We start from the raw sequence: 12,663 nt of genomic DNA, 5'->3' as shown, positions 1-12,663 counted from the left end.
AGGATGACTGTACTATACTCTTAGCTGCTGTATATTTAGTTATTGATGAGTGAGAAACAGTCACAAGTTAGTCTGTAGTTATTTATTCTTTTCTCAAAACTTGACCATAACAAGGAAAATCAAATGCGATAAAAATGAATTGAGTGAGCCAAATCAAATAGTCATTGTGAAGCTTCAATCCACAGGCACTGAGAATGGACCATGTTTGTAATGCTTGTAACTACTGTTTAAAATAGGTTTTGTGTAGCATCTGGGAACATTGTGCAGAAGTTGGTATATAAATAGTCACTCGTGTTCTTGCACACCTTGCATTTGCTCCTCTGATGCAGAGGGCTCAGTAACTTTAATGCAACGGTGTTCTTTAATGTTCATACGTGGAGAACCTTCGTTTTCTGGCTCCTGCATACACTCAACACTATTCGTCATGGTAATGTGGTAGTTGGAGGACTTTTCTTCAGACACAACATCAGGCAGAGTTCCTCTATCCTTTGTCATGTCCCACACCTGGTCCAATGGCTGAGGTAGACTGGCAATGAGTTCCTGACCATACAATGAAATACTAATCAACAAATGGTTACCAAGTTCAGGTTGGTATTCAAATTAAACATACTGTTGAAGGTACCTGCTGTTTTTCCACATCTTTATTCCTCACAGCGCTAAGCAGCCTCTTTGTAAAGCTTGCAAGGTCCAGATATTTTTGTTTTTGGTTCTCTAGCTCATTTTCCAAGAACTGCACTTCCTCATGCTGAAAGGTTCCAAAACAAAAACCTCGAGTTTAAGTGATTTCAGTTGGCAGCACAAGGATTATTCAGAGACACTTTTCATTGGCTCAAATGAGAACACACACACACACACACACAAATGCAAAGTCTTGGTGTAAATGTACTTACCTTGAATTCAAGCAGGCTTTGCATCTGTTCGAGATCTAGGGGCACTATTTCACCCTCATTGTCATCATCCTCCACATCACCATCGATTACTTCAATCTTCTATAAAGAAAAACAACTAAATGTTAGTCAAGTCATCAAAACATTGCACGATTATAATACTATGCTCAGTTAACAATATTACTTTACATTATACATTAAGTACATTTTTGCAGGAGTGAATAATGACTTTAAAAACGTTGCCCAACAATAATAGACAGTAATACTAGAGATGTAAACAGCCACAAAGCATACTCAGACTGCCTCTGAATATCAAAACCACACTGGGTCCAGAAAGGATTGAGACCAACTTAAATTTTTCACTCGTTATGTTGAAGTCATTTGCTAAAATCATTGAAGTTATTTTTTTCTTGATTCAATGTACACAGAGCACCCCAATAGCGGGAATAAAACAAAAGATTGTTGAAATTTTTGCAGATTAATAATAAAAATAAAAAACAAAAATCATAGCCATAAGTATTCATACTCTTTGCCCAGTATTTAGTAGAAACACCCTTTTGACCTAATACACCCATGAGTCTTTTTGGGAATGATGCAACAAGTTTTTCCACATCAGAAATTGGAGATCCTCTGCCATTTCTCCTTGCAGACCCTTCACAGTTCTGTCAGGTTAGAAGGTGAACAGTCATTTTCAGGTCTCTTCAGAAATGCTCAATTGGGTTTAAGTCCGGACTCTGGCTTGGGCACTCAATAAGGCACTGAGTCACTGACTGTAATGGATAGGTGATGAGCAGTGCCTGGATTTATCAACACATAACGCTTAGAATTAAGGTTCTATCTTGGTCTCATCAGACTGGTGAATCTTATTTCTCATCATCTTGGAGTCCTTCAGGTGTTTTTTTTTTAGCAAACTTCATGTGTCTTGCACTGAGGAGAGGCTTCCGTCAGGTCACTGTGCCATAAAGCCCTGACTGGTGGAGGGCTGCAGTAATGGTTGACTTTCTTCCATCTCTAGACTGCATCTCTAGCACCAGCCACAGCGAGGTTTGGGCTCTTCGTTACCTCTTTCACCAAGAGTCTTCTTGACCCGATTGCTCAGCTTGGACAGACGGCCAGCTCTATGAAGGGTTCTGGCCATCCCAAATGTCTTCCATTTAATGAACATAAAGGCAACTTTGCTTTTAAGAACCTTTAGCGCAACAAAAAGTTTTTGTAACCTTAGTCAGATCTGTGTCTTGCCACAGTTCTGTCTCTGAGTTCTTCAGGCAGTTCCCTTAACCTCATAATTCTCATTTACGCTGACATGCACTGTGACCTGTAAGGGCTTATTTAGACAGGTGTGTGGCTTTCCTAATAAAGTCCAAACAGTATAATCAAACACAGCTGGATTCCAATGAAGTCGTGGAACCATCTCAAGTATGACCAGAAGAAATAGACAGTAGGTGAGTTAAATATGTGTCACAGCAAAAGGTCTTAATGTGTGATATTTCAGTATTTCTTTTTTGATAACTCTAAAAAGAGCTTAATTATTCTTTTTTTTCTGTCAATATGGGGTGATGTGTGTATGTTAATGAGGAACAATTATTTTAGCAAATTGCTGCAATATTAGCGTGAAAAATCTAAGGGGGTCTAAATTCTTTCTGCACCCAACTGTATATAAATTCATAAATACAGTATTTGTAAAGAATCTAAATGTAGTAAAAAGGAGACAAACCACATTATTAGCCAGTGGTGCAGCAACAGTCACAACTGTTCCATTTTCATCTCTGTGCTGTGAGTCAATGGTGCTATCTGGAAGCGAGACAGCTGCATTAACACAGAGTTGCGCAGTTCAGAGAGAGGTAAACGATGATGTGAGTGTTGCATCAGAGGTCACACCTTCAGAGAGGCAGAGAGATACCCCATCATTTAGGTCATCTCCGAGTTCTGGTGTTCTGAGACGATCTTCAGGGCTAAACGCCACAGGAGATTCACCTCTGGGGGAGCTTGTATTTGTGAATACAGCAGGCCCACCTTTAGGCGGGGGTATTTCAATACCCATGAGACGGTACTTTCTTCGTCTGTTGCTGATCCATGTCTGCCATCCAGGTACAAATGAAACACAGTGGTATGTGACATCACTCTCAGTAGAATACAAACATACTATAACGTGAATAAAGCTTAATTATAAAGCATTTAATATTCTTAAAAAAGACATTATGTTCTATTATATTATATATTATACAAAACCATGTTATCTACTGGATTAACAGTTTTAAACTAATGTACCCTTGGCAATCAGCAACAAGGCTTAACACTTGTGCCCTGTAGGTGGCGTTAAAGTCCATTGTTCTTGAGGATCTAATTTGTCAATATTTACTAACAGTCATAACTCAAAAGTACCAACCATGGTTTGAAACTTTCCGAGTGTAATAAAAATTTGGAATGATACTTTAAAAGTTTGATAACTTGATCAGATATCTAGACCCAAACCAAACTATGATGTTATCTTGTTTTTGATACAGTGTACAACAAATCTTGACTTTGGAACATGAAAGCTGTAACGAGGACCTGTTCACTTGATTTTATGCAAACATGATGCATGAAACAATTGTGCTGTTTTGCAACTACTTTTTATGCTCAGTTGTCCTTCAAAGCACCACAAAGTAAGAAATGCCTACTTCTGCGAAAATATTTATCAGCAGAAAAAAAAAAGCATCATTGATTTAGTTTTACACTGAGTAGTTTTTACCTTAACTATTTCAGTGTCTACATTGAGCTGGTTTGCTGCAGCAGTGATCTTTTCCCTGCACACTGAGCCCAGACTGGTCATGCCCCTGTCCCAGTAGCGCTTTAATTGAATGATATCCCCATCACTGAACTGGGTCCGATCCTGCAACTGAACAGACAATGAACACAAAGATGATAAGCACAATCTATTTTTAGAAACCAGACACAAGCCTAGAAAACATCAGAAAGGATACAGTTTGAGATAACATTTCAAAAAGTTGTCTCCATTGCACAAACAGAAAAGAAGTCTGACGTCTCTGAAAAAAGTGTGGCTACTGTTCAAAAATTACCACGAAGAAGTAGTTTCAATTCTTCATCAGCGCAAGTAGTTAAAGAAAATAATGACACGCCATGATACATTTTAATACATAATATTCTCCAATACTCTTTTCCTTCTCTTGAACACATACATCCCTGGTCATGTTAATTAAACTTGTAAAGCCAATCTGTATGAAGATTGAAAAAAAAAAAACAAATCTGCCCTTACAAAAGACAACAATATCCAACTTGCTTAACACCATCAGCGAGATGAAAAATGTAGAAGTTCTTCCCAATAAAACTTTCAACTAATTTTGTCCCTCTGAATAAAAATAATACTAACAGTTCAGTACTAGTTGGAGCAGTTCTATCCAACTGTAACCACGTTTTAAACCAACAGTCACTGAAACTTGAGCATTTTCAGAAAGAATTTATTAGACAGAGCTTTACTTGATCTCATTATATTACTGTATTTTCACAAATAGTGGCCAGGGGCGCTAATGAAATGCAGACAGGGAAAGGCATCAATTGCAACAAGGTTGGGGTGGTATTTGGGAGCCTCTGTGTGGTGATTAACTAATATATTAGACCCCTGTCATAAAGAGACCATGAAGCATCAACGTTTCAATACAGATGTCTTCTATTTCTTTTAAATATGACCATTTTACAATTTTTAACTCACTGGGCTCCTCTGAGAAGTCAGAAATGAGTCAAACAGAGCATTTAACAAGTAAATGCTTCTGTTCAGGAATGCTATAAATTTATTGTAAATCAGAAATTCTAATAAAGAAATGTTTTGTAATTTTATTTCTGAAAGTGTATTATAAACTATCATTTGGTCTAAAGTGACTACATCCTTTTAAATTAACCATTACCGAAACTAATCCAAAAAATTGGCCAAAGAGCAGAGTTGTTAATTTTTAGCACCTGTGGCATAAACCTTACATTACATACTTTTCAGTTTTCAAAACTTTATTGACTCAAGACACCTAAACCTCATGCCACACCACAAACAAAATTTTATCAAAAAGTATGAATACCAAAATAATAATTGATACTCATACTTACAAGAGGAACACATACAATGGGCACACAAAGTATTCAGAACCCCTTAAAATTTTCACCATTATATTCCAGCCATTTGCTAAAATCATTTAAATTAATTCCCCCACCCCCTCAATATACACACAGCACCCCATATTGACAGGATAAAAAACTGATTTGTTAAAAAAGAAAAATTGAAATATCGCACAGCCATAAGTATTCAGACGCTTTGCTGCGACATTCATCTTAAACTCAAGTGCTGTCAATTTCTTCTGATCATCCTTGAGATGGTTCAACACGTCCATTCCAGCTGTTTGATTATACTCATTGGAACCACACACCTGTCTCAATACAACCTTACAGGTTATAGCGCATATTCAGAGAAAATGTGAATCATGAGGTCAAAGGAACTGCCTGAAGAGCTAAGAAACAGCATTGTGTCTGCTGGACTTGAGTTTCCTGGCTTCCATAATCAATAACTGGAAGATGTCTGGGACGATCAGAACCTTTTCCAAAGCTTCGTCTTCCAACAAGACAACGACCCTAAGCACCTAGCTAAAATAATGGAGCGCTTCAGAATAACTGTGATGGTTCTTGGGTGGCCCAGCCAAAGCCCTGACTTCAATGCAATTGAGCATTTCTGGAGAGACCTGAAAATGGCTGTCCACCAACATTTACCATTCAATCTGACAGACGATCTTCAAAGAGGCATCCCAGAGGATGTGAAAAACTGTGCTTCAATTCTATCTTTTAAAAAAACTGATGGCTGTGTAAGATTGCAGTTTTTCATTTTCTAAATCTGCAAAAACTCTGGGGGACTGTCTGTACAATAATGAGAGAGGAAAAGAAGGATGATCAAATAGCTGCATTATAAGAAAAAGTAAAAATGTAAAGGGGTCCGAATACTTTCCATCCCCAATTTATTTCCTCTGCCTTTCAGTACACACCGTGTGCACAGACGTGTACAAAAATAGTTTTTCTTGACAAATAATAATATTTGATGAGTGAAACTGGATAATTTCCCACAGAAACCCCGATGATTTCTTATGGCACATTGTGGTAGGGTCCACACTGGCTACATTACAATGGTCTAATAGGGTTATACAAAATTCCTACATTAAATTTTTGGAAAAATAAAAATATTACCATTATATTATTTCTGGCCACTATTTGAGGAACTACAGTATGCTGGTATACCTAATGAAGTGTCCATTGAGTGTATGCTGCACTCTGGCACTGGAATTGGCACAACGGGACTCACTGTTCTTTTTCTGGAGTTGCTGATAACCCAAGTGGCAGCACTGATTGGAGTCTGCAACAAAGAAAACCCCCGTAAGTCTTGGGTTTCCCATTCACTCAGATGGTTGACTTAACCTCCCTTACCTGTGAGCTGGCTTCCCCAAAAATTGAGGTTTGTGTGAAAGAGGAGCTGCCCTGTTGAGCTGAGTTGCTATCAAGCAGCAGATTTTGGGAGGAGGTCGTCGTCATTGATTGGCTACCTTTTGCCAGTGATGGCGTCTGCTCCTGATGCATGTTATTCTGAGCAGCCATATTTGCCAGTTCTTCTTCCCTTAGCCACTCATCTTCTTCATCTGCGGTTTCCATTGCAATGGAAAAGTTATAAATGGTATCCAAAGTGCGAGAAACTGGCCTCTGTATCTCATGGCCTTTTAGAGTACAACCTAGTCCAGGTTTAATTCTGATGCCTTCACCTCTTTCTACTGAGATGAATACCTGTTGGCTGCCGGATGTCTGCTCTGAGGTAGGATTCAAGTTTTTGAGTGGAAGGGACAGTCGGGTCTTGTGTGGAGCAGCAGGTGGTTCTTGTGGATTGGTCTCAGCTCTGGGCTGAAGTTGAGCCTGGGACTGAGGGGAAGCTGACCATGGCTGAGTCTGTGCATTACCAAATGGTCGACTCCAGCTGGGAGGTAGACCTGCTACCCTTACCCCTCCAGTCAATCCTACCTCTTTGAGGGACAAAGTTGTTTTCATGTCCCTTCCAGCAGTGAAGACCAGAGATGCAGAGGCAGATGTGAGAGGAGGCAGGTTATGCGAGAGTGACACAAGCTTAGAGTGAAGAGATGAGGAGCTAGAGTTGGTTTTGGTCTGCACAGCTTGGCTGATTAAGGAGCAGGGAGGGAGTGCTGAGACCTCAGATTCTGAACGTAGGGGCCCTGTTAGTTTTGGCTGGAGGCGAGGGTTGGAGTAGATACTGGTGTGGATGATGTCACTATTGTTGTTGTTGTTCGTGCTGCTAAGAGGAGAGGGAGAAGAAGCAGAGGAAGATGATGACGAGAAAGAGGGGAAGGAGGTTGATGTAGGGAGAAGGTGCGCACGATTATGGATATTCCGCACAGCAGTGATTTCAGATGGGAGCAGTGCTGCTACAGACAGCCCATGATTGGACAAAGCTCCTCCAGATAGTGTGTGACTGGACAAAAGTCCCCCAGCAAGTCCATGACTAGGTAAGGGATGAGTCATGCCTCCATTCTGATCTCCCTTAGAGGCAAGTTTCCGTCTTTTATTACCTACCCATGTCTGTAGGGAAAGGTACCATTTGTTTAGTAACAATAAAAAATAACATTGCAGACATGAACTGAGTTCAATGAAGGCACTTGGACGAAATAAATTATTTTGTTATCCTTACCCGCACAACGCTGAAGTCAAGTTTGGCCTCTTGAGCACATTGCAGTATTAACTGGAAGCAAGCCTTGCTCTGATTGGTCATCCCATTATCATAGTAACGCTCCAGGATCATCTGTTGTTCCACTGTGAATACTGACCGCAGGTTCATCTAAGAAGCAATGACAAACTGTAATATAACAGGAAACAAACTGTAAACTATATCGTATTTTACTGATAAGTAATTCACTTTTGCTGCTTTATGTACTCCATTACTTTTGTGCCCAACAAGAATTTGCTATATTGTTTGGTTACAGTGAATTGTTTGCTGTAGTGCGACAGAAACTCCAACTTCTGGAGACAAATTATTTTGTGTTTTAAACATATGTGGCCAATAAATGTGATTTTAATAACAGCTGCTATTCTGACATGTCAGTTTAAGATGGCGCGGCTTTTTTTTTATAAAGATGGATACATGGTTGTTATCACTCAACACTATTAAGCTATCCCAGGCAGTTATTATAGTGTGATAGCAAGGCAGCATACATGACTGGAGTCCAAAACCACAGCAGTATTGGCTTCTCTTACTTTTATGAGTTTTAGTGGTTTAAAAACTTGTTAAAAAAAAAAAAGGATGAGGGGAGGGGTTGGGGGGTTGAAGGGTTGCATGTAAGCAGTACAAATCTTCCTAAAAGCGTTTTTATACTCACTGTCTGGAGGCCACGCCTCTGTGGCCATGAATCCATGCTGCTACTGGAGGGGAATGGAGCTGCCATGCTGATCACAGCAAAACATCCATGGCTTTATGTTGTCACCATCTCACGCCTCCACATCTTGTCTCAGTGCACCTGGCTCACTGTTGGGAAATTTAAGCAAGGCAGAGAACTGTAAAGTTTAATGTGAAAGATAAATATTGGTTGTCTCTCAAATTCAAAGTTGTATCCATCCATCCAGCTATCAGGGGAACGAATCCAAGGAGTTGTTCATGGTATAATGATAACAAAAAGTAGTGAGCAACGCTGTAAAGCCATCTCAAGAGGTTTCAGATTAACGCAAACGAAAATCATATGTACTGCCGTACAACCAATAAGCATCCAGCTGCTTTAACTTTGGCAGGCTCAGTGCGGATAGCCACAATCAGCATCGTTAACCGTAACAGACGTAATTACCACGGGGATTGAGAAATACATCTCCTACTCCGCAAACGTCTACCTCCATTTTTGGGGGGTATTTATTTTATTTTATTTATTTATTGGTCACTGACAGGGACACAGCAAACAATCTCGGTGAGCGACACATTGGAACACTAGCTTTAAACGTAGTTAGCTTGCAGGCCCGAGCGGCCATGTCTGGAACAGCAGAAGCCAGTTAGCATTAGCTGCTGCTGTCCTAAGAGGACAGCAGCAGCTAAAGTTTTCCTTAAAAAAACCGAGATTTCCCGAGCTGCGGCGTTACCATTCCGGAGACCCTGGTTTCGAGTGGATGGCAACAAAAACCTAACGGAAAAGAACGGAAAAGCAAAAACAGAAATTATGTCGGTACTTGCTGTGTCCAATTCAGACGAAGCTCCTAAATTCAAGCAGATTTCTCCCCCACGGTCTCCGTTGCTAGACAATGAAATCAGACCGTCCGATCATCAATTCTAATCATGATTGTGACGTGTCGACGCACGGGGGCCAATAGGAGCGCGAGATCATCGTTGTGACATCCGGAGTGGGCCCCGCCTCTCGTTGACTTTCTGGCGAAGGGAGCCTGGCATGGATGACCTGGAACAACAACATGAAAGCACAAGTGCAGCGGTTCTTTCCTCCTTAACTGACTATCATTTATTTATTTCTTTTTAGTACAGTGTACACTGAAATCATTACTGTTGTTGGTATATCTCACGTGTTACTATTCTTTTGAAAAACTCAAAACAACTGATAAAATCAACATCACACACATTATTGGATCTGATTTTGTTTGAATACACAAAAAAAAACACACTTTTTCTTAGGTAGTAGACTCTTTTTAGGGATTTATTTAACAGAACTAGAACTAATGGACAGACCAGGTGACCTGAAATACACAAATACATTGTGATTGAATACTGAGAACCACAGAGAACACAGAAGAAATCTTCCAAAAATATCCCATTAATTGCTTTCGCCATCTTTATAATTTATTAAGAGACTGTGGACACCTTGTCTATTATTGTGGTGCTGATGAGTCACACAAATAAATGAACGCTCTTTATTGCGCAATTAGCATTCAAAACACGTTACCGCCTCACAGAGATGGTAAGGCGCCCACAGAGTTGGTGTCATGGTAGGGTGGGGGCGGCACACATGATCCATGCCCCCGAATGAGGTAGTAATCTGCCTCCCAAAATGAACGGTGCCCTGCCACAGGTCCCAAAACAGAGTGGATGGACACCATCACCTGCATGTCACATATAGAAAAATGCTCGGTACGCTGTCTCAACTGTTTTAAATCCAAGCCATGTGTTTAATTGTGCGTGTGTGGCTACTGTAGCATGTGCCTGTTTTAATGTGTGCTTTCATGCCTGTTTTCTAAGAAGGCTTTAGTGAGTGTGTGGCATTTTCATGCTTTTGGAGCTTTGAAATGTGACCCCTCACGTCGACCGTGGGACGTGCTCTGGCATCAATACCGCTCACCAGTTACTGACTTGAGGCAACGTTCAAGATGAAATGTCCCACTGCTCTTTCATCTGCAATAGTTCCTTGCCCTGCCAACATCACAAGCGCCGATCAACACTCATGTCCTTTACGACCCACAGTCAAGCTCGGACATCACACTGTACATTATTGAACACGGGTAATAAAAGGGGAACAATTTACAACCTGCATGGGCCGTGAGGAATGCCGGGATGCTGCCAACCTTGCCGAGGCTTTTTTATGAGGTTGGCCATATATACAATTTCAATTTGCTATAGTGAACATTTAAAAACTGTTTACACAAATAATGTTTTATCTTTTCCTGTTTCTGATGTATCACTAAAAAGACACATTTAATATTTTCCTATTTTTGCATGTAAACCTACTGCCCACCCTATAGTATTAGTGCTGAGGGGGGAAAAAAATCAAGTAACTCAAATAAGTTAATTAGAAAATGAGTGACACAAAATTACTGCCTCGAGGCTCTGCTGTAACCATGTTTGCGCAACTGTACAAGTTTTACTGTACAGACGTTTTTTGCAGATACTCTCTTAAACATTGACGGAACTGCAGTCATGACGACGGTGCAGGAAACCCAAAAAGACCAAGGTTTGGGATTAGTTTAAAATAAAAACAAAAGCTCTGTAATTACCACATAAGAGTAGCTAGCAAGCCATAGTAGCACATCTACTCTGATACATGATTAATGTGTGATTATTATTGGCTACAATCAGAACAAATAGATTCTAAGAACATCAATGCCATAAATGCTTCAAGAACCCAATAATCGCATCCCCTTTAACGGATTAGTGGCAAATTTGAGAATCTCCAGGATCTCAGTTTACTCCCAATATGATCTACCCAATCTGTCATAATCCAGATTTCTAAAGTAATACTATACCACTTAATTTTAGTACACAGGAGCACCATGGAATTGATCACCTGTAACAACCATTTATCAATAACGTTTTTTGACATGTAATGAACTACTCTGAGAATTCCAAATAACTGGCGGAAACTTTCCTTGATACAGCAAATTAAAAGTAGCATTTAAAAAAAAAAACAATACCAACACCCCAGGACACCGTCACACTGCTGGAGTTTGTCAAGCAAATTGTAACGTTACTCCCACAAACTAAAAGAAATTGCTAAAAAATTTAGCTCAAGGTTATTCATCACATTTGACAATTTGAAATTCTGGTTCAAATTTGAGCAAGAATATTGGAAGTTGACAAACACGATTTGCTTTTGTAGGCCGGATAAAATGATGTGGTAGGCAGGATCTGGCCCCTGGCCTTCAGGTTGACACCTGTGTGTGGTAAAGTGTTTCAAAGTACTGTACAGTAAAGCCAAATCTAAAAACTTTTGACACAGGACTTCACCAAGATGTGATTGTCTTTGCTTTAGTGTGCCCATTTTATTCATATTCTGCCGCAAAAGTTATCTGAAGGGCACTTAACATATGGAGCATTATAGAACCATGCACTCGTGTCCTCGCGCATAAAGAATACCGACAGAACATAACTGATGGACTAAACATCGCGTAAGAAGGAGGCTTATGCTACTGTAAAATGACTCTTAAGGCCTTTCTGAAGTTGTGCGTGTGTGAGTTTGTGTTGGAAGGGGTGACGCGATGATTCATGACGTCACCCGTGTGCAATATGGACAACAGGGGGCGCTGTTCTTCGCAGTGGTTGCTCAGTCTGGAGGCGCAGATGCAGGCGACTGCTGCGGATTTCCCCTTGCGCTGTGATCATTACTCATGCACGTTACGCATTTTCGGTTGAGGCAAACTCAACAAGAAGACACAAACTGTTCCCACAGCCATCATGATGAATTTGAGCGTGTGCTTATTACAAGTGCTGCCTCCTATTCTATAGCTATACAATGTTTATAGTAAATGATTTTCTCCGGTCCCCTAAACACTCTCACATACTCTGCGTGTATGAAAAGTGTGGAAGGAGGGAGGGGGGCGCGTGGAACCAGATCCTCTCTATATGATGTGCGTTGCACCATTCCCCCCGGTTTCTATTGTGAGAGGTGGCCCTTATGATGCTGCAGCGAGGTGGGCTGGGGGAGAAGAGAGGGGAGGGGTCGCTCTCTCCACCCGCTCCCATCGAATCCCCCTCTTACAGTGCGCGAGCTGCTGGCGGAGAGACACGAGAAAGTGGGAGAGGGGAGGAGGGTAAGGAAGCAGGGAGCGTGTGTGTGCGCGCGCGTGGCTGTGCGTGCGCGTAGATTGCACCACCGCATCCTGTTCACCGTTTCTGCAGACGGCCATGCTCTGATGGAGGGAATAAAACCGACAACCGTGTCTTTACTCTCCGAATTGTCAGTCGCCACGTCATTCCAGATGTGACTGACAAGTCGTTGCATGTCGCCTGCTTTCACTCCTGTACTGTTTAACGCGGAGAGGCTGTGACATC

The 12,663-nt window shown here is 40.9% G+C and overlaps 1 protein-coding gene across 3 annotated transcripts; it reads right to left on the bottom strand.

The window, feature by feature from the left end:
- Positions 1–63: 63 nt before the first annotated feature.
- On the bottom strand, positions 64–9,277 carry hdx (highly divergent homeobox). Of its 3 annotated transcripts, none has more exons than XM_061834476.1 (11): positions 9,123–9,277; positions 8,291–8,436; positions 7,606–7,752; positions 6,342–7,496; positions 6,220–6,270; positions 3,619–3,765; positions 2,766–2,964; positions 2,602–2,678; positions 891–989; positions 623–745; positions 64–540 (listed from the first exon to the last, which is right to left on the bottom strand). In XM_061834476.1, the coding sequence occupies exons 2-11, from the start codon at positions 8,354–8,356 to the stop codon at positions 286–288; spliced, it is 2,319 nt and encodes a 772-aa protein (XP_061690460.1). In that variant the 5' UTR covers positions 8,357–8,436; positions 9,123–9,277; the 3' UTR covers positions 64–285. The 3 variants fall into 3 exon arrangements, with proteins under 3 accessions (XP_061690460.1, XP_061690461.1, XP_061690462.1); XM_061834477.1 differs by having other exon boundaries at positions 9,036–9,266; XM_061834478.1 differs by lacking the exon at positions 9,123–9,277 and having other exon boundaries at positions 8,291–9,028.
- Positions 9,278–12,663: the final 3,386 nt, after the last annotated feature.

Source organism: Syngnathoides biaculeatus, chromosome 11, assembly GCF_019802595.1.
Source record: "Syngnathoides biaculeatus isolate LvHL_M chromosome 11, ASM1980259v1, whole genome shotgun sequence".
Classification (NCBI taxonomy): domain Eukaryota; kingdom Metazoa; phylum Chordata; class Actinopteri; order Syngnathiformes; family Syngnathidae; genus Syngnathoides; species Syngnathoides biaculeatus.
Note: the sequence above shows the minus strand (reverse complement) of the source record. Positions and strands in the feature narration are given on the sequence as shown.